Genomic DNA, 23061 nt, shown 5'->3' on the forward strand with positions numbered 1-23061 from the left:
TTAAGTCTGAATTTGGCAATAACGAGTTCATGATCTGAGCCACAGTCAGCTCCCGGTCTCGTTTTTGCTGACTGTATAGAGCTTCTCCATCTTTGGCTGCAAAGAAGATGATCAGTCTGATTTCGGTGTTGACCATCTGGTGATGTCCATGTGTAGAGTCTTCTCTTGTGTTGTTGGAAGAGGGTGTTGCTATGACCAGTGTGTTCTCTTGGCAAAACTCTATTAGCCTTTGCCCTGCTTTATTCCATATTCCAAGGCCAAATTTGCCTGTTACTCCAGATGTTTCTTGACTTCCTGCTTTTGCATTCCAGTCCCCTGTAATGAAAAGGACATCTTTTTTGGGTGTTAGTTTTAAAAGGTCTTGTAAGTCTTCATAGAACCATTCAACTTTGGCTTCTTCAGCATTACTGGTTGGGGCATAGGCTTGGATTACTGTGATAGTGAATGGTGTGCCTTGGAAACAAACAGAGATCATTCTGTAGTTTTTGAGATTGCATCCAAGTACTGCATTTTGGACTCTTTTGTTGACCATGATGGCTCCTCCATTTCTTCTAAGGGATTCCTGCCCACAGTAGTAGATATAACAGTCATCTGAGTTAAATTCACCCATTCCAGTCCATTTTAGTTCTCCGATTCCTAGAATGTTGACGTTCACTCTTGCCATCTCCTGTTTGACCACTTCCAATTTGCCTTGATCCATGGACCTGACATTCCAGGTTCCTATGCAATATTGCTCTTTACAGCATCGGACCTTGCTTCTATCACCAGTCACATCCACAGCTGGGTATTGTTTTTGCTTTGGCTCCATCCCTTCATTCTTTCTGGAGTTATTTCTCCACTGATCTCATGTAGCATATTGGGCACCTACCGACCTGGGGAGTTCCTCTTTCAGTATCCTATCATTTTGCCTTTTCATACTGTTCATGGGGTTCTCAAGGCAAGAAAACTGAAGTGATTTGCTATTCCCTTCTCCAGTGGACCACATTCTGTCAGACCTCTCCACCATGACCCACCCGTCTTGGGTGGCCCCACACGGCTTAGTTTCATTGAGTTAGACAAGGCTGTGGTCCATGTGATCAGATTGACTAGTTTTCTGTGATTATGGTTTCAGTGTGTCTTCCCTCTGATGCCCTCTCACAACACCTACCATCTTACTTGGGTTTCTCTTACCATTAGCAACTGTTAAATCTTTTCAAGACAGGCTTGTTTTCTTCTTGGGAAGAGAATTAATACAGAATTAATCATTATTAAATGTTGTACAGAAAACTTCTTTCTTAGTTTTGACCTTTAGGTCTTTTTAGTTTTTGATAATGCCATTTTTGTTAGACTAGTTATTATTTTTATAAAATTATTATAGAAATGATGTGATATGCATAATTAATAAAATAATTCAAATAATATAGAATGCTATGAAATGAAAAGTATTTCTGTCAACATAGCTAACTAACATAAGCTGCTGTTTCCCTTCCCCAAAATCAGTCTTGAAAAAATAAAATGAGAGGCAGCTGGCCTCCCTGAACTCTGAGACATAGGCAGTCTCTCCGCTAAAATACCTTGAGTTAATTCTTACTCCTTCACTGTGGAAACTGGCAGTAGTAGCCCATACCACTAGTGCCAGAATCCAGAGCACAACATTATGGCAGTGCAGACACCCTAGTGCAGTGAAGTACTGAGAAAAACAGGTGTGGACTGACCATCTACTCTCATTAATCCATTTCTTCCTCTCTACCTTCAAGTCCAGGGAGACTACCTTCTACTTCCTCCAGAGGGTTTCAACCTAGGAAATACTTGCATAGAGGTGTGGTAGTAAAAGGAAGTGATGTATTGATTCTCAGTTTCTATGCTTCAGTATCTACCTGATGACTCTTTCCCTCCAGTTTTTTTAAACTCATTGGTGCTGATGGTAGTTAAGGCCTGGCCTCTGGTGACCTGTAGTACATAGCTTGATAGAATTGCTGATACCCGAGAAACATTATCTCACAGACCAATAAAGCTAAACATTTGAGGATTGCAGCTGTACCTAAAGAAATTAGTAAGGTAACAACATACATGATCTAAAGCAGGATTATTATAATAGATGAACCATGAATTTAAAACAACTGTGATCAGTATAAAGATAAGAGGGAACACATATTAGTAAAATGAAATAAGATCATAAAAATAGAACCAAATGGAAATATTAGGCATGAAAAATATATTTGAAATGAAGAATGCAACAAATTTATAAATAGAATGGATATGAATGAATTAATTAGTTGAAAGATTAGAATGACTACTGTTCCAGGAAGAAATAGGAAAGAAATAAAGATGAAGAGATGGAAAATAGAAAGAGCAGTACCCAGTGTTCATTGCAGCACTGGTTACAATAGCCAAGACATAGAAGCAACCTAAAGATCCATCCGCAGATGAATGGATAAAGAAGACTGGTACATATATGTACAATGGAATATTACTCAGCCATTAAAAAGAATGAAGTAATGCCATTTACAGCAACATGGATGGACCTAGAGATTATCATACTGAATAAAGTAAGTCAGTGAAAGATATATGATGTCATGCATATGCAGAATCTTAAAAAAATGATACAAATTGCACTTATTTATGAAACAGAAACAGACTCACAGACTTAGAGAACCAATTTTTGGTTATCAGAGGGCCAGTGTCATGGGGAGGGATAGATTAGAAGTTTGGGATTGACAAATGTGCACTATTTTACATTTAAAATAGATAACCAACAGACCTACTAATTAGCACAGAGAATTCTCAGTAAATAGTAATAACCTAAATGAGAAAAGAATTTGAAAGCAGACACTCATATATATGGGAAAAGGAAAAGATATAGAGAAGAACTGTGCAAGTACCAACATCTTAACAGCAATTTCAGGAGAAGACAAAAATGAAATTTTAAGAAGATGAAATAATTGAAGAAATAAAGATAATTGAAGAGATAAGTTTCCTAGAACTCAGAAAAGATAAAAGGCTTCAGATTGGTGAAAGGGTTTATAGTATGCTAAATGGGAAAAATAAATAAAATAAAATAAAAAAATAAATAAAAATAAGGGAGAACACATACTTAAGACATTTATTAAAGTAAAATTAGGAATGTTAAAGATTTAAAGGAAATTCTGAAAGATTTCAGAGAAAGAGTTGGTGATCTGTAGGGAACAAGATAGATAGCTAGGTATCAGTTCAACAGCAAAGTGAATGGAAGAAAATAGTAAACTTTAAAAATATTCAAGGAAAATGTCTATGAACCAAGCAGTTTATATCCTCCTAACTTTCATATGAAGATAAAATAAAATATCAGATATTTTTGCCTTGAAGTTTACCAAATGAAGACACGTATTGAAAATCCATTTGAAAGCAAGACACATGAGAAATCTAGAGGTGAGAGGTGGTAATCAAATTATCTTGAGGAAATTTATTACTGACTGAAGGAAAATATTAGAATCAAAATTCTAAGCATGAAAATATGACGGAGGGGGAAGGGGCACTATATAAATTCAGGTGTTGTGATTGGACTTACAGAGGAGAAAATGTTCTACATTATTAAAACTTTTTCATTCCAAAATGTCTTATACACAGTGCTTAAGACCTAATGGGCCTTTATTACCTTTCAAGCTTCCTTTTCTTTTCCTGTGTCATATATCACTGCCACTGTTTCTTCTATCCCATGTCATTCTTTATGTTGGATTCATTTATGTTTAAAATTCAAAGAATTTTTTCAGATGCAGTTATCAGTATAAACTTTAATATATTTGCTGATCCAAAAATTCCTTTATTTTCCCCTCACTATTGGGATTGCTAATTTAACAGGAAATAGAATTTTTAGTTCCATATCTTTTTAAATTCCAAGAAATTTTTTAAGTTAATTGCTTAGTTGTATTCTAGCATTCTTTATTACTGATAAAAGGTCTAGTGTTAGTTTGATACTTATTCCTCTGTGTATAATAACCTGCTTTTTCTCTCTGGAAGCTTTTAGAATTTTCTTTTAATCCCTGAATTTTTGAAATTTCACTAGGAAATGTGTGTATATATGTGTGTATGTATGTGCTTAGCACCCTAGGCTCTTTCAAACAGAACACCCACTTATTTCTTTTGTTCAGGAAAGTTTTCTTTATTCCTTTTTTCTACATTATTTCATTTCTCTTTCTGGTATACTTTTCAGACAGATTTTTTTACTTCCATGGCTTTATCCTCTGTGTCCCTTAATGTTTTTCTATATCTTAATCATAATTTCTATATCTTTATGCTATATATTCTGATAATTTGTCATTTTTATCTGAAATGACTGACTTTGTTTTTACTATACACATTTTGTTTTCATTCTGTTATTTGATTTTCTGTTATAGTTTTACTTTTTAATGTCTTTTCATATGCTGTGCCTCTTTTTTGTGGAAGTTTAATTTTGTGTTACACATGTAATGTTTTCTTTACTTTACAATGATAATGAGTTTGTGCTTTTTCTTTAGAGTTCTGTTCCTTTCTGCGATTTATCTTTTCTTCTTGTTCTGTTTGTTCATCTAGGTCCCTCTCTTTACATTGCTGATTTTTTTTTCTCATTATCATGTGATTCTTGTCTAAACATTAAAATTTATGAATAAAGGTCTATATCAGTTAAAGAAGGTAGTTGACAGTGGTTTCCTGTGCATTGTATGTCTCTCTTTTTTTTTTTTTTTCAAAAGACTTCTCACTTTAACCAGACTCTGACTTTAACCAGACTCTGACAGTTTTGCAACCTTTCTTACAGGATGCAAGCTTATATGCATGCAGGCTTTCTTATAGGATGCATAAACTGAGGATAGGAAGGCAGGTTGGGACATATACATGGTTATCAAAGCACAGCTGCCTTGTTTCCTATCTTCACCTAATGTCTGTGGTGAAGATTTGGAGTCACTTTAAGCTCTGCTCTCATTCTTACTCAGGCCCCTGTGTCCTTATTATAAGCTCGCCACAGGAGTCTTTCTCATGGTCCACTCCTGCTTTTTGTATTTGATGATTTACTCAGAAATTTTCCATCTTATATTGCGAGTGAGTTGGGCTCTCTTTTCCTTGGTTGTGATTTGTCAGTATAATCCCAACTGCTGTTTCTCAAGATTCCTCAGAATTTCTTATCTCTTGGTACTTTCTTGACATTTCCAGTCCTGTTTCTTTGTTTTTCTTTTGGCTGGAATTCTGCCATTTCAAGTGGGATGCTGGGAAGGAAGGAAAAGGTGGTTAAGGTTTAGCTTACTATCTAAAACCAAAAGCCCCAACCTTTCGATTTAATAAGCAGCAGCTGTTGGTAGTAAAAATTCAACTCTAAAATACCTGCTAGGGCTAGACCATAATTCTTTGGTTTCTGTATATATGTAACATTTTACATGTAATTTTCTTTAGTAAGAATTCATAAAGCCTTTGCTTAAAATGAAAAATAAGTTTTTTTCCTCCTGTTTACAAAGAAGATAACAAATCCAGACTTCTTTTGAAGGTAGATATGGAAAACTTTATTTTTTTTTAATTGAAGTACTCTTAATTTACAATGTTGTGTTAGTTTCTGGTACAGCAAAATCCATCATATTCTTTTCCATTATAGATTATTCAGGATACTGAATATAGTTCCCCCTGTGCCATAAGTAGGACCTTGTTGTTTATTTTGTATGTAGTGATTTGTATCTGCAGATCCCAAACTCCTATTTTATCCCTTCCTACCCTTTCTCCTTTGGTAACCATAAGTTTGTTTTCTATCTGTGAGTCTGGTTCTATTCTCTAAGTTCATTTGTGTCATAGTTTAGATTCTACATATAAGTGATGGTATTTGTCTTTCTCTAAAGACTTCACTTAGTATAACAATCGCTAGGTCCATCCATGTTGCTGTTGTCATTGTTCGGTCACTAAGTCTTGTCCAGCTCTTTGCGACCCCATGAACTGCAGCATGCCAGGCTTCCCTGTCCTTCACTATCTCCCAGAGTTTGCTCAAACTCATGTCCGCTGAGTCGGTGATGCCATCCAACCATCTCAACCTCTGTCTCCCCCTTCTCCTGCCCTCAGTCTTTCCTGCATCAGGGTCTTTTCCAATGAGTTAGCTCTTCGCATCAGGGGGCCCAGAGTATTGGCACTTCAACTTCAACAGCAGTCCTTCCAATGAATATTCAGGGTTAATTTCCTTTAGGATTGACTAGTTTGATCTCCTTGCAGTCCAAGGGACTCTTCAGAATCATTTCCAGCATCAAAGTTCGAAAGCATCAATTCTTTGGTGCTCAGCCTTCTGTATGGTCCAACTCTCATATCTGTACATGACTACTAGAAAAACCATAACTTTGACTATATGGACTTTTGTTGATAAAGTGATGTCTCTGCTTTTTAATATACTGTCTAGGTTTGTCATAGCTTTTCCTCCAAGGACCAAGCATCTTTGAATTTTGTGGCTGCAGTCACTGTCCACAATGACTTTGGAGCCCAAGAAAATGAAATCTGTCACTGTTAATTAACACTTCTTCCCCATCTGTTTGCCACAAAGTGTTGGGACTAGATGGCCATGATCATAGTTTTTTGAATGTTGAGTTTTAAGTCAGCTTTTTCACTCTCCTCTTCCACCTTCATCAAGAAGTTCTTTAGTTCTTCTTTGCTTTCTGCCATTAGGGTAGTATCATCTGCATATCTGAGGTGGTTGATACTTCTTCTGGCAGTCTTAATTCCAGCTCGTGATTCATCCAGCCCGGTCTTTTGCATGATGCACTCTGCATATGAGTTAAATAAGCAGGGTGACATTATACGGCTTTGACGTACTTCCTTTCCCAATTTTGAATCAGTCTATTGTTCTGTATCCAGTTCTAACTGTTGCTCCTTGTCCTGCGTACAGTATTCTCAGGAGACAAATAAGGTGGTCTAGTATTCCTAACAGTGGAAACAGTGACAGACTTTATTTTTGGGGGGCTCCAAAATCACTGCAGATGGTGATTGCAGTCATTAAGTTAAAAGACGCTTACTCCTTGGAAGAAAAGTTATGACCAACCTAGACAGCGTATTTAAAAGCAGAGACATTACTTTGCCAACAAAGGTCCATCTAGTCAAGACTATGGTTTTTCCAGTAGTCATGTATGGATTTGAAAGTTGGACTATAAAGAAAGCTGAGTGCCAAAGAATTGATGCTTTTGAACTGTGGTGTTGGAGAAGACTCTTGAGAGTCCCTTGGACTGCAGGGAGGACAAAGGAAAGGAAATCAGTCCTGAATATACATTGGAAGGACTGATGTTGAAGCTGAAACTCTAATTCTTTGGCTACCAGGTGGCTTCCCTGGTGGCTCAGAGGATAAAGTGTCCGCCTGCAATGTAGGAGACCCAGGTTCGATACCTGGGTTGGGAAGATCCCCTGGAAAAGGAAATGGCAACCCACTCCAGTATTCTTGCCTGGAGAATCCATGGACAGAGGAGCCTGGCGGGCTACAGTCCACGGGATCGCAAAGAGTCGGACACGACTGAGCAACTTCACACACACACCTGAGGCAAAGAGCTGACTCATTTGAAAAGACCCTGATGTTGGGAAAGATTGAAGGCGGGAGGAGAAGGGGACGACAGGATGAGATGTTTGGATGGCATCACTGACTCAATGAACATGAGTTTGAGTAAACTCTGGGTGTTGGTGATGGAAGAGAGGCCTGATGTGCTACAGTCCATGGGGTCGCAAAGAGTTGGACAGAACTGAGTGGCTGAACTAAACTGAGTATTCCTATCTCTTTAAGAATTTTCCACACTTTGATGTGATCCACAGTCAAGGGCTTTAGTGTAGTCAATGAAGCAGAAATAGATGTTTTTCCGGAGCTCTCTTGCTTTCTGTATGATCCACCTGATGTTGACAACTTGATCTTTGGTTCCTCTGCTTTTTCTAAATCCAGCCTGTACATCTGAAGGTTCTTGGTTCACGTTCTGCTGAAGCCTAGCTTGAAGGATTTTGAGCATAACCTTACTAGGATGTGAAATGAGTGGAGGTGTCTGATAGTTTGAACATTCTTTGGGATTGGAATGAAGACTGACCTTTTCCAGTCCTGTGGCCACTGCTGTGTTTTCTAAATTTACTGGCATGTTAAGTGTGGCACTTTAGCAGCATCGTCTTTTAGGATTAGAAATAGCTCAGCTGGAATGCCATCACCTCCACTAGCTTTGTTCATAGTGATGCTTCGTAAGGCCCACTTAACTTAACATTCCAGGATGTCTGACTCTAGGTGAGTGATCACACCATCGTGATTATCTGCGTCATTAAGATCTTTTTTAGTATAGTTCTTCTGTGTATTCTTGCCACCTTTTCTTAAACTCTTCTGCTTCTGTTAGGTCCTTGCCGTTTCTGTCCTTTATTGTGCCCATCTGTCTATGAAAAGTATGAAAAGGCAAAATCCATGTTCTACAAATGGCATTATTTCCTTCTTTTTTGTGGTGGAGTCGTGTTTTTATATATATATATATATATATATATATATACACACACATACACATACATCTTTATCCTTTTACCTGTTAGTGGACATTTAGGTCTCTTCCATTTCTTGGCTATTGTAAATAGTGTTTCTATGAATACTGGGGTGGGTGTATCTTTTCAAATTAGAGGAAAGGCTTTATTTTTATTGGTTTCTTATTGAAATGTTCTTTGAATTGTTAGTGTGTGGAGAGTGGAATGGAAATAGGAATTAAACTTAAGTACAATTTGTAAAATTTAAGCAAAAGGCCATTAACATAGATATATTCAGTGTAAGTTTGAATTAACCCTTAATTTTAGGAACTCTTTAGATATGTTTTCATTTTTATTTTTTAGAGAAAAAATACTTTAATCTCTAGTTTTAGTTTTGTAGCTAAATGATTTTAAAACATAGGGGTTTTTAGTGCCATTAAAATTGTCTTTTGAAACCTGAATTCTCTTTCCATGTAAATAGCAGCATTTCAAATATTAATGTAAAATTTTGTCCTTGAGAAATTTGAGAGGATGTGTGAGAATTTTTCACTTATTACTAAAAGTTCCCAGTGTGTATAACCAGATATTTTTTTTTTCTGTATTTTGGTTTAGATTGTTCTTCTTTTAACTATAAAAGCAATATATATTGGAAGTTTTCATGTTATATAATTAGAAAGTTAAAATGTCCTAACTTCCCCGTCTCCAATAGCTATTATTTTTATGTACTTAATTATTTTTTTCTATTCACATGTATGTAAATATTGTATATGTGAACATTTTTCTTGTCATTAGTATGCAATAAAAATTATATTTGTAAAGGTCTGTAAACTTAAGAATTAATAGAAATTCTGTCCTTGAGAGATTTTGCATTTGAATATTTTAGAGTAAAATATTTGAAAACCTCCAAAAAATTTCAATGAAACATTTTTACTCTTATTTTTCCACAAGTGTCCATTCCAAGTCTCTCTTAAGCCAGTTCAGAGATTTTTATATTTTTGTGCTGATGGAAATAAATGCTTGTTTATTGATACTTCCTTCCTGCTTTTGTTCATTCCACTCCATTGCATTCTTAACAGCCTCCTGATTGATCTCTGTGTCTCAGGATCCTCTCACTGTGCCTGTCTCTGCTGCACACTCATTGTTGGTAGACATGTCAAATGATGCTGTGACCCAGTGGGCAGAAAGGGGGTGGGAAATGATTCCTGATGGGTACAGGGTTTGTTTTTGGAGTGATAAAAATATTATAAAATTAGATTGTGATGATAGTTTTACAGGATTAAAAAAAAAACAACCAAGCTATGTGAATAGATGAATTACATGGTATTTGGTTAATATTCAGTAAAGTTGTTTAAAAAGCCAGTAAAAGATTTAAATATATAACTCTGATGCAAAAATCAGTGTTATGTAGAGTAAAAGGCATATTGTATATGAAAGAGCAAAGAAATGGGAAGTATATGTTTTCTAATATGCTTTATAATCAAAGTAATTTTTTATAATTCTTATAATACACATTTGGTAAACACGGAAGTCTTGCCTCCCTAAGTATTGTAAACCGGCCCACTGCTTTTGTTTTTAAGAAGGAACACTTGTCATTTTTTTCTTATGTTACAAAGCTGCTTCTAGGTAAAAATGTGACAGTATGGAAGAGGAAGCATGTAAAACTTGGTCTTACATCCCTCTGCGTTCTTCCTTGTCTTGCATAGCCCAGGACTCCTTTATTCTCCTCTTAGTGACTCCAGCCCTGTTTTAATAGAATTCAAAATCTCTTTCCCACTCTACTGATTTCCATTCCACCCAGAAATTTCCATTTCCTCAGTGGGTCCTTATTTAAGGTAAGCAGTTTGCTGCATTCATTTATAAGTCATATATCTCTTGATATTTGCCTTTTAAAAGATTATAGAATAGGGATTAGCAGATGTTTTCTGTGAAGAACCAGCTGTAATTATTGCCATTGCAGCTACTCAACCTTGCTATTGTGGGGTGAAATCAGTCACAGCCACAGTGTGAATGATTGACTGAGGCCTGATTTGAACCTAAGCAAATCAGATTGAGCCATAGTTTGTCAACCCATGTTATAGAATTCTAAATGGAATGAAGAAATTTAAGGGCAAAAAATATTTAGGCAGTTATGTCCTCTGCTTCTACCATTAATGAAAATGATTTCATTTCTTTACTGTTTTATCTTCCAAGATTATCTGAGGAACAGGTCAGAACCAAGGTACTTCTGAAAGTTTACCAGGGTTTAATTAGAAAATACCAGGCTTTACATGACCACTAAAAATGATGTAGAATGAGAGTTGAGGTTATTATTAAGGTTAGGTTGGTGTATGTGTGTATCAAGATAAATGTATTTGTCTATGGATGCATATGTTACATATGTGTGTGTGCATGCAGGGTTTTACTATATTTACTGTGGAATACATTTGGATAGTCTCTAAAATATTCCTAACAAACTTATTGAATATGAATATAAAAGACACATGAGTTAAACTAGGAAAAAGTCAATATTGCATTATTTGACCCTACTAAAGAAGATAAAGACAAATGAGTATTAGTGTGGTTACCATCTGCTTCTGTAGTATTATGAATTGACTGAAATGTTTTACTTCAAGCTGATGTTTGTGTAGCTTTTTCAGCATATGATACTTGTTCGTGTATAAAAGAAATTTAATACTGAAACAATGGCATTGTTTTTAGATCTGTAGCAAGTATGTTGTCAATCATAAAATTATATTTCAACTACTGTGTGGATCACAATAAACTGTGGAAAATTTTGAAAGAGATGGGAATACCAGGCCATCTGACCTGCCTCTTGAGAAACCTATATGCAGGTCAGGAAGCAACAGTTAGAACTGGACATGGAACAACAGACTGGTTGCAAGTAGGAAAAGGAGTAGTCAAGGCTGTATATTGTCACCCTGCTTATTTAACCTCTATGCAGAATACATCCTGAGAAATGCTGGGCTGAAAGAAGCGCCAGCTGGAATCAAGATTGCCGGGAGAAATATCAATAACCTCAGATATGCAGATGACACCACCCTTATGGCAGAAAGTGAAGGGGAACTAAAAAGCCTCTTGATGAAAGTGAAAGAGGAGAGTGAACAAGTTGGCTTAAAGCTCAACATTCAGAAAACAAAGATCCTGGCATCTGTTCCTGTCACTTCATGGGAAATAGATGGGGAAACAGTGGAAACAGTGTCAGACTTTATTTTGGGGGGCTCCAAAATCACTGCAGATGGTGACTGCAGCCATGAAATTAAAAGACGCTTAGTCCTTGGAAGGAAAGTTATGACCAACCTAGATAGCATATTGAAAAGCAGAGACATTACTTTGCCAGCAAAGGTCCGTCTAGTCAAGGCTATGGTTTTTCCACTGGTCATGTATGGATGTGAGAGTTGGACTGTGAAGAAAGCTGAGCGCCAAAGAATTGATGCTTTTGAACTGTGGTGTTGGAGAAGACTCTTGAGAGTCCCTTGGACTGCAAGGAGATCCATCCAGTCCTTTCTAAAGGAGATCAGTCCTGAGTGTTCTTTGGAAGGAATGATGCTAAAGCTGAAACTTTGGCTACCTCATGCAAAGAGTTGACTCACTGGAAAAGACTCAGATGCTGAGAGGGATTGGGGGAAGGAAAAAAAGGGGATGATAGAGGATGAGATGGCTGGTTAGCATTACTGACTCAATGGACGTGAGTTTGAGTGAACTCTGGGAGTTGGTGATGGACAGGGAGGCCTGGCGTGCTGCGGTTCATGGGGTCGCAAAGAGTTGGACACAACTGAGTGACAACTGAACTGAATATTTCCAAGTAACAATAGTGAGAAGATTTGCATTTGCCATATCAGTGTTTTGCAAAGTACTGGATAATGCAAAATGACCATCACTTATTTAATGGATTTCTCAGGAAAATAAAATATTTTTGTCATAAAATTGACTCTAGGGAGTCCAAACCACTCGGGAAAACAAAATGGCATATTTTACCCGCAAGTATTTATTTTTCTTGGAAACTTTGTCATTTCATTATATGTCTTAAACAGGTATTTTAGATGACTTTGACTTTATTAAACAAACCTGTGTGTCAAATTTTTGTTTTTCTTAGTCAAGATTTAAATATTTTGTCTCTGCTATTAAATTAGAACCAGTCCAGAGAATCAATCAGTTAAATAAAGCATTGCCCCTTCCCTCAATAAAAATAATTACATTGCACACTCGTTCTACCTCTTTCCTCCTCTTAACTCCATCCTGATAGTTATCGTTCATTAATTTCAGCAAATAGTTGAGTAACTATTACATGCCAGGCAGTTGTTTTAGGTACTGGGAACAAAACAGTGATCCAAACAACCTTTGCCCTTATAGAGCTTATGTTTTAGAGTGAGGAGAGGGCAATAAACATTTGATTGTTGTTTAATATAAAAGTTATATCATATGTTAGAAAATAAGTGCTGAAGTAGTACTAACCTGTTACCTAATGTTAATACTATCCTCTTATTTTCTCTTTCAATTTATAGTTCCAATGACAGGATTCACACAGAGAGCAACCATTGATCCAGAGCTGAATGAAATACATGTCTTATCTGGACTCAGCAAAGACAAGGAAAAGAGGGAAGAGAATGTCAGAAATTCATTCTGGATTTATGATATTGTAAGAAATAGTTGGTAAGTAGCTCTTGTCTGTGTTGAAATCCCTGTGTAACATTTCTTTGAGGTTGAGGTTGTTGGTTTATTCAGAAGAGGGAAGTAGAAGGCTTACCTTAGTTTGTGATGTCATATACTTTAATATCAATGTTAGGGATTGGAAGAGTCAGTGTTGGTGCCTGTGTTTACAGTGATGTCCAACAATGGATTTTACTTTTGAATTTTTCAGTTAGTAGATATCTCCTGGTCTGAGCGTCAAGAGAATTATATTTTAGTCTAGCTTTTGCTACCATGTAGATGTGTAAGCTGGAGAATGATGTATTTTTAATGTTCCCAGGCCTTTCTTAGTTTTTATGAAATGAAGCAGTTTGACTAGAGCAAGATCACGGGAAGGGGAGTATTATTATTTAGCGTATTCAAACCTAGGACCCTTTTGTCACAGAGCACCTCGCAGAACTGCTGTACATTTTTGTTTGAAAAACACTGACCCAGAGGACCCAGCTCTAATGTTCTGTAGTACTACCTAAGTGAATATTCCCCAGAACAGAGGAACTTCTGAGAACCTCCCTTCAGTAATGGAGGGTGATGCTCAGCAACTAAGGGATTTGTTATCTTCTAAGTAGGACATTTATTTATAGTAAGAATGAAAGCAATCTGTTGTGAGTTTTTATTGTGAATAGATAAATATGATATTATCTCTTTCAACCTTTGGTTTAAGCCTGTTCTTAAATGAGATTTTGATGGACATTAAAGAACTTCAGAACTCAGTTCTAACAAATTCGGATTATTTTATATGAGAGTGACCAGAACTTTCAGATTTGATGTGAACAAATTTATAAATTTTTGTTGGTAATTAGACATTGCATTAATTTGCTTGCTACAATTACATTAACCTTATGTGTACTGCTAATTTTCTAGGATAGAATGCCTTAAAAGCAATGTCTTGCAGGTCTTGTGTCTATAAGAATGATCAAGCTGCAAAGGATAATCCAAGTAAAAGTCTTCAGGAGGAAGAACCATGTCCAAGATTTGCCCATCAGCTTGTATATGATGAATTACACAAGGTATCCTAACTACATTGACCGGTAAACTTTCTATGACGTCTAATCAGAAAGAATCTCAAAATAACTGTTGCTGATTATTTTCGGTAGATCTGAATAAAAATAACCAACATTTACTAGAATATGTAGCACAGATATCACTTCTCCCTGAAATTCCTTAAAAGAATAAACATTTTTGCATAATCCATAATTCCTGGCACACTTCTTATAAAAATGGCCAGTGCCTGTTGCTTCTTAGGTGCATAGATCTGATATATAGTGTGGCCTATTGTTTCTATAATATGAATATTCAAGTAGAAGATACACAGTTTTCAGCACTTGTATACCTTTTTCCATGATATGAAAAGATATATATAACTTCCTGATTTTAGATATTCCCGTTGTGTAAGAAATCTTTATTTTTCCTATGATTGACATATCTATTCCATCAGCCTTGTGAAAATAGTTCTGAATTCTGAAGTTTTAGTGTCACGAAGTGTTTAGTGTGGTTACTTTAGGTATTTCTCCCTTAAACTTTACATATAGTTTAATGATTGGGCTTAGATTATATAGTAAATTACTGACAGAACCGTATTCTTTCTGTTAAATTCTCAATCATTTGAGATCTTTAGGTAAACGATACCATTCGAATAACTAAAACCCCTTTCTCTGAGAGTCTCCCAAAGTGAAGGTTAAATGAATTCCCATCTATAGGATAGAAATAGTATCTCTGTTGTATAACACTGCTGATTATAAATGTTTCAAAATATCAAAAAATGCTTTACCACTTTGAATACAGAATATTACAAAACATTTAATAGTGTCATTATGCCATTATTGCATTCCTTTTACATTTCTTATGTGGTATTGTCGGGGGAGTGTGTAATTTCTTCAGTTCTGTCTTGCCACAGCAAAAATTGAAGTGGCAGACCAGTGTTACAGCTTGGTTACAGCTCAGTTTTATTTGGCAAGCAAGGGAAAATACATCCTCTAGGAGGGAGTGAGGGTGGACCAACCCAAAAGAAGCACGGGGCTCAATTTTGACTCCTCTTTTTATATGATTTTTCTCCTCCCCCTAAGCCTGCCCTGTGTAAATTGGGCTAGCCAGGAGGGCTGTTTGCTTCACCTGAGGTTCTCACGCCAGTTCTTAGAACTTCCTTTGTTCTATTTTTGTGGGCTTTTTCCTTTCTTTGTCTTTTAGCCACTACTATATTGGACTCCTGTTTCCTATTCTAACTATCTAACAGTATTAATTATATGATAGAATAATATTTTTAAAGTTATTTCACAAATCATACATCTCATTTAATATTCAACATTAAGGTTAATATTCAGTTATATTCATCTTGAAACATATTCAACAAAAGTAAGATGCTAAAATTTTTAAAACTTTCTAGTTATTGTTGACCTTCAGTGATTCAACTTGTGTGTCAGTTTTTTTAAAAGATTTTTTATTACGATTGACACTTGATTAACTTGATAATCTCCATTATTTGTTGCCTAAGCAAACTCTGTATCTTAGAATAGCTTCTTACTACCATTGCTTTATTTTTATGTCTTCCATTTTCAGTGTAACTGTGGTAATACAACTTATTTTATTATGAAATGTAATTTAAGGAAGTAATCACAGTACTTTAAAGTAAAATGGAAACTTGAGAAAAATCAGAGGAAGCCTTTGGTAGACATGCAGGAATGTTTTAGTTTTTTTGTATGAGTAAAGCTGCTGAACAAGTTACTTGTTATACACTACTACCAAAATGAAGAAATTTTACTACGACTTTCCTTAGTATGCATGCATTTAAAAACAATCTGGTTTGCTTTATTTATTATAGGTTCATTATTTATTTGGTGGGAATCCAGGAAAATCATGCTCCCCAAAGATGAGATTAGATGACTTCTGGTCACTGAAATTGTGTAGGCCTTCAAAGGATTACTTACTGCGGCATTGCAAGTACCTCATAAGAAAACACAGGTATAAAAATAATTCACTAAAAACTTTTATTTAGCATTATCAGCTATTGTTGGTATTACCTAAGCTTTGGAGATGTGACTTTATCTTTGGAAATTTAGTGACACGACAGTGTAAATATTGTGAAGATCATGACTTTTGTAAATGCCCTGTTACTCTCCTTATTTTTGTCTTTATTTTTCAAAGAAAGGTACAAAGTGAAGATAGATCTTGATGCTAAAAGTTATTAAAGATAAGCAAGGATATATTGCAAATGTCAAAATAATGGAAAAAGTTTCTATGAACATGCTGAACTTACCTTCAAGTAACTCAAGGCCTAACCCACTACAAATTATATCATTTCTAGAATTATTGGCATTTGACTGACCTATTGTTGATTCTCTTAACAGTGAATATGATGATATAGTTGACTTAATAATCTCTTTATGCTTTGATGTTTCAGAATACAATTTAAAATATTATAGTTTTGCATCATTACTTTTGCAATATAATTGCAAAATCATGTAATCAAACATTTTCATATATATCTCCTCAGTCTTGTTTGCTTTTTAGCCTTAGCAAATGATAAGCTACTGAAAAATGTAGAAAAATACACCTATTCCTTTGGTTCCTAATAGTGTTAGAGTGTAATTAAAATTTACAGTTTGAAGGGAGAGACAGCTTTTAATGATGATAATAGATACCATTTATGAACAATTTTTGTATGCTAAATCCTGCATGTTATTTGCACAATAAATCAGTGGAGAAGTTACTGTAACAGTTATTCTTTTTGTAAAAGAAGAAATGGAGCCATTTTAAGTGGATTGTGTAACTCATCTAAGGTCATTCAGTAGTCAGTGACAGCAGTATTTGATCCTGAGTATTCTGACTCTAGAGTTTTTACCACTTTACCACCACCACCACTTCCACTTCATACACATATGTATACACACAGACATGCATACGTATGTGTATTTATATATTTATTATATAATTATGTATTCTAGTTTATTAATATATAAAAAAAAATTAAAACCTCTGTATAGGTATAAAGGAGAAGGCAATGGCACCCCACTCCAGTACTCTTGCCTGGAAAATCCCATGGGCAGAGGAGCCTGGTAGGCTGCAGTCCATGGGGTCGCTAAGAGTTGGATATGACTGAGCGACTTCACTTTCACTTTTCACTTTCATGCATTGGAGAAAGAAATGGCAACCCACTCCAGTGTTCTTGCCTGGAGAATCCCAGGGATGGGGGAGCCTGGTGGGTTGCTGTCTGTGGGGTCGCACAGAGTCGGACACGACTGAAGTGACTTAGCAGTAGCAGTATAGGTATAAAATAGATTTTTATTCCTTTATCATATCATGTTTACCTGTTATTTCTTACTCTGCTTTCACAAGTTGTGCTTAAGAAACAAATTGATAAGAGAAACGAGTTGCTTCTGTTGCTTTGTCATTACTATGAATAAGTAAGAGTATTTCCTATAGAATCTATAGGAGAAGGATGCTGAATTGTCACATTGGCTGGATAGCAAGAGATAAATTCTGTCTGACTAGCAACATTTAAGCTTAAAGTACCTTCCAGTCCAATTCCAGTTCAGTTGCTCAATCATGTCTGACTCTGCGACACCATGAATCTCAGTACGCCAGGCCTCCCTGTCCATCACCAACTTCCGGAGTTCACTCAGACTCAACGTCCATCGAGTCGGTGATGCCATCCAGCCATCTCATCCTCTGTCGTCCCCTTCTCCTCCCACCCCCAATCCCTCCCAGCATCAGGTCTTTTCCAATGAGTCTACTCTTCGCATGAGGTGGCCAAAGTACTGGAGTTTCAGCATTAGCATCATTCCTCCCAAAGAAATCCCAGGGCTGATCTCCTTCAGAATGGACTGGTTGGATCTCCTTGCAGTCCAAGGGACTCTCAAGAGTCTTCTCCAACACCACAGTTCAAAAGCATCAATTCTTTGGCGCTCAGCTTTCTTCACAGTCCAACTCTCACATCCATACATGACCAGTGGAAAAACCATAGCCTTGATTAGACGGACCTTTGTTGGCAAAGTAATGTCTCTGCTTTTGAATATGCTCTCTAGGTTGGTCATAACTTTCCTTCCAAGGAGTAAGCGTCTTTTAATTTCATGGCTGCAGTCACCATCTGCAGTGATTTTGGAGCCCCCCAAAATAAAGTCTGACACTGTTTCCACTGTTTCCCCATCTATTTCCCATGAAGTGATGGGACCGGATGCCATGATCTTCGTTTTCTGAATGTTGAGCTTTAAGCCAACTTTTTCACTCTCCTCTTTCACTTTCACCAAGAGGCTCTTTAGTTCCTCTTCACTTTCTGCCATAAGGGTGGTGTCATCTGCATATCTGAGGTTATTGATATTCCTCCTGGCAATCTTGATTCCACCTTGTGTTTCTTCCAGCCCAGCGTTTCTCAGGATGTACTCTGCATAGAAGTTAAATAAGCAGGGTGACAATATACAGCCTTGATGTACTCCTTTTCCTATTTGGAACCAGTCTGTTGTTCCATGTCCAGTTCTAACTGTTGCTTCCTGACCTGCATATAGGTTTCTCAAGAGGCAGGTCAGGTGGTCTGGTATTCCCATCTCTTGAAGAATTTTCCACAGTTTATTGTGATCCACACAGTCACAGGCTTTGGCATAGTCAATAAAGCAGAAATAGATGTTTTTCTGGAACTCTCTTGCTTTTTCCATGATCCAGCGGATGTTGGCAATTTGATCTCTGGTTCCTCTGCCTTTTCTAAAACCAGCTTGAACATCTGGAAATTCACGGTTCGCGTATTGCTGAAGCCTGGCTTGGAGAATTTTGAGCATTCCTTTACTAGCATGTGAGATGAGTGCAGTTGTGTGGTAGTTTGAGCATTCTTTGGCATTGCCTTTCTTTGGGATTGGAATGAAAACTGACCTTTTCCAGTCCTGTGGCCACTGCTGAGTTTTCCAAATTTGCTGGCATATTGAGTGCAGCACTTTAACAGCATCATCTTTCAGGATTTGGAATAGCTCAACTGGAATTCCATCACCTCCACTAGCTTTGTTTCTAGTGATTCTTTCTAAGCCCACTTGACTTCACATTCCAGGATGTCTGGCTCTAGGTCAGTGATCACACCATCATGATTATATGGGTCATGAAGATCTTTTTTGTACAGTTCTTCTGTGTATTCTTCCCACCTCTTCTTGATATCTTCTGCTTCTGTTAGGTCCATACCATTTCTGTCCTTTATTGAGCCCATCTGTGCATAAAATGTTCCCTTGGTATCTCTAATTTTCTTGAAGAGATCTCTAGTCTTTCCCATTCTCTTGTTTTCCTCTATTTCTTTGCATTGATCGCTGAGGAAAGCTTTCTTATTCTCTTCTTGCTATTCTTTGGAACTCTGCATTCAGATGCTTATATCTTTCCTTTTCCCCTTTGCTTTTCGCTTCGCTTCTTTTCACAGCTATTTGTAAGGCCTCCCCAGACAGCCATTTTGCTTTTTTGCATTTCTTTTCCATGGGGATGGTCTTGATCCCTGTCTCCTGTACAGTGTCACGAACCTCTATCCATAGTTCATCAGGCACTCTACCTATCAGATCTAGTCCCTTAAATCTATTTCTCACTTCCACTGTATAATCATAAGGGATTTGATTTAGGTCATACCTGAATGGTCTAGTGGTTTTCCCTGCTTTCTTCAATTTAAGTCTGAATTTGGCAACAACGAGTTCATGATCTGAGCCACAGTCAGCTCCCGGTCTCGTTTTTGCTGACTGTATAGAGCTTCTCCATCTTTGGCTGCAAAGAATATAATCAATCTGATTTTGGTGTTGACCATCTGGTGATGTCCATGTGTAGAGTCTTCTCTTGTGTTGTTGGAAGAGGGTGTTTGCTATGACCAGTGCATTTTCTTGGCAAAACTCTATTAGTCTTTGCCCTGCTTCATTCCGTATTCCAAGGCCAAATTTACCTGTTAGTCCAGGTGTTTCTTGACTTCATTCTTTTGCATTCCAGTCCCCTATAATGAAAAGGACATCTTTTTTGGGTGTTAGTTCTAAAAGGTCTTACATTAGTAAATATAAATTTACTTACATTAGTAAATATAAATATAATGGCTACATTCATACATAGTAGAACATACAGTGTTCTACTCGGTGTCATTTACATAACTAGTCTCCTTTTGTAGAATATTTAGATTATTTCCAACTTATTTGCAATTACAAATAACAGAAATAACAGTGTAGTTAATGTTATTATATAAGTCTGTATGCTCCTCTGTGGCTTCTCTGGTTGCTCAGATGGTGAAGAATCAACCTGCAATCCAGGAGACCTGGGTTCGATCCCTGGATTGAGATGATCCTTTGGAGAAGGAAATGGCAACACACTCCAGTATTCTTGCCTGGAGAATCTCATGGGCAGAGGAGTCTGGCAGGCTACAGTCCATGGGGTCACAGAGAGTCGGACATGACTGAGTGACTAAGCATGCATGTATGCACCCCTATCCAAAATTTCTATAGGATAGAGGCAGAATTGATGAAGTATAAGTTGCCCTTCAGAAAAATTAATTTTCATTCCTTCTAGAAATAAGTAGAATTATTCATTTCCACACAGCCAACTCATCTTAAGAAATATTATTTTTGATCTTTGGCAGTTTTTCTCCTTTAAAAATCTATCAGTGGGCAGGCAAAATGACAATTTATGGGAATCTGAAATACTGTGAAACATTATGGCATCTTTTAAGTTTTAGATACAAAGCATCATTGTTAGTGACTTGTGCTAGTAAATGCACAAAGTGAGGCATGAAAGTGAATAAGGAAAATAATAATCAGTAACAAATTATTAAATTTTTAATTATATGATGAAAGACTAGCAAATCTTGTGAGTGTGATTCATGAAATAAAGTGACTGAAGTTGAAAGACAGTTTTGTGTGATTGAGCAAATAATAAGCCTTTGAAATTTGTTACTATTTAGTTAAAATATAAATTTTAGTTAAAATACAAATTTGGAGGGAGAGAAGTGTGTTGACTGCCAAGAATGTGTCTTTGTTCTTAATGGTGCCACATGATACAGAAAATAAAGTGCCACTCTTCTGTAACATTCAAGTTTCCAAACATGATTGGGGGATAGAAAGGGGCAAAAGAAAACCGTTTTTGATAGGATTAGTCCCTTGTTCCTTTAGGTAGAGGGCACTATTATTGGCTGAAATATAATTCTAGATGGCAAAGGTAAGTCCAGTAATAAGTTTTAGCAGGCTAACCAAAAAAGCTTAGAAAATACACAACTTCCAGGAAAATGGATTCTTTTGCTGGATTTATTTAATAGAACCATAGATATGTGTTGATTAAGTTATCAGGTTACAAAGGATAAAGACATACTTAGAGTTTCTCACTGGAAAAGAATGAGTATATCCAGAGAATTAAAGTGCTTTCTTAGCATTTGAACAGAGAGGCCTAATAAAGAATTGTTTAAGATACTGAGACAATTCTGATTAGCTAGAAGCTACAGTAACTTTCCTTGTAATTGAGCCTTTCTATTTCTGCTTTTCTGTCTGGTTTTCTTGTTCTGCTTCCTGACTCTGTCTTCTCTTACAACTTTGGTAGGTAGCTAGGTAGGACGGGAGAGAAGGATAGAAGGGAAAGAATCTGCCATTTCATGTCTTCTACCTACTGCCTTCTGTGGTTTGTGTTTTTGTGTTCTTGTGTATCTCTCATTCAGATTCTCTAAGAGATTATCTTAGAGAAAGTTCCCTGGAGAGTGTATCCTGGAAAGATTTTGCCAGACCGCTATAAATGGCTCAGCAAGCTCAAGATGACTGCTTTTGGTTCAGGTGCCAAAACTAATTCATTGTGGACAGGATGGTAGAGTAACATGACTAAAACTCTCATCTGAGGGTTGTAAGGCTGACTGACAATCAGGGTACTATCTGGTACAGGAAAACTGTAATATTTTGCCAGTCTTTGCCCCTCCTTGCAGGTACCCTTTCACTGAGGTTAGTTCTAAACACAGGAAATTGTTGATGCCGTCAGCTGAACATAGTCATGAAAGGCTCATTACTATTTTCCTTTTCCAAATGAAATGTAATATCTTTTCTTTCCTTTTGTATAATACTTTGAAAAGCATACCAATTTTTTGGAAATAAATCCATATATAATTCTATTACAAAAGGAATTATCATTATTTAAATAAATATATAGTCGAAGCAGACTTTTTTAATTTAGGAGAACTCATTGTTTCCTTTCTGCTTTGGAATCAGAGAAACTTGAGTTTAATTCTATTTCTGCTGCTTACTAGGTTTTAGCATGGCCAAATTCATTTACTGGGCAACAGTTCTTCATCTCTTCTGCTTTTTAAATGATCATCAACTTGTCATTATAGGGGTTATATGAGCATAAATGAAATGATATATATAAGATGCTTGATACAGTGTCTAGCACAAATAATTGATAAATGGTTGGTACAGTTGTTTTTGTTATTACTGACTGAGATGTGGAAGTAGTCTCATTAAAAATATATAATCATTAAAAGAAACTATAGTCATTTTGGTTTCTGAAGTATCTGTTAAACACCTCCAGTGGAAAGTATGTGACACAAATCTAGGAAAGTATTTTTATTTTATCCCTACTTATTTTTTTATGAAACACATTTGACTGTTTTGTAGTTCTGTTATAAAAAATTTTTGATATATCTACTGTGTAAGTAGTTGACTTGATCCTAGCTTATAGTTTTAAGAAGAGGGTAGTGAGTAAGTGAAGTTGCTCAGTCGTGTCTGACTCTTTGCAACCCCATGGAATGTAGCCTACCAGGCTCCTCCATCCATGGGATTTTCCAGGCAAGAATACTGGAGTGGGTTGCTATTTCCTTCTCCAGGAGATCTTCCCGACCCAGGGATTGAACCCGGGTCTCCTGCATTGTAGGCAGACACTTTACTGTCTGAGCCACCAGGGAAGTCCCTAAGAATAGGGTAGGAAATGTTCTTATCTAGTCTCTAGCACCACAGCCTGGCGTTACCATTGTTTCCAGAGGCTCCACATGTACAC

At 36.6% G+C, this 23061-nt stretch overlaps 1 protein-coding gene across 5 annotated transcripts in view; it reads left to right on the top strand.

Moving 5' to 3' along the window:
• MKLN1 (muskelin 1) overlaps positions 1–23061 on the top strand; it is a 382035-nt gene that overhangs the window by 342099 nt on the left and 16875 nt on the right. For all 5 annotated transcript variants that reach the window (XM_006047723.3, XM_006047724.3, XM_044947182.2 and 2 more), the window contains 3 exons: positions 12924–13071; positions 14000–14114; positions 15923–16062. In XM_006047723.3, the coding sequence (XP_006047785.1) occupies positions 12924–13071; positions 14000–14114; positions 15923–16062 (403 nt within the window). The remainder of the gene's footprint in view (positions 1–12923; positions 13072–13999; positions 14115–15922; positions 16063–23061) is intronic.

Source organism: Bubalus bubalis, chromosome 8, assembly GCF_019923935.1.
Source record: "Bubalus bubalis isolate 160015118507 breed Murrah chromosome 8, NDDB_SH_1, whole genome shotgun sequence".
In the NCBI taxonomy this organism is placed as follows: Eukaryota; Metazoa; Chordata; class Mammalia; order Artiodactyla; family Bovidae; genus Bubalus; species Bubalus bubalis.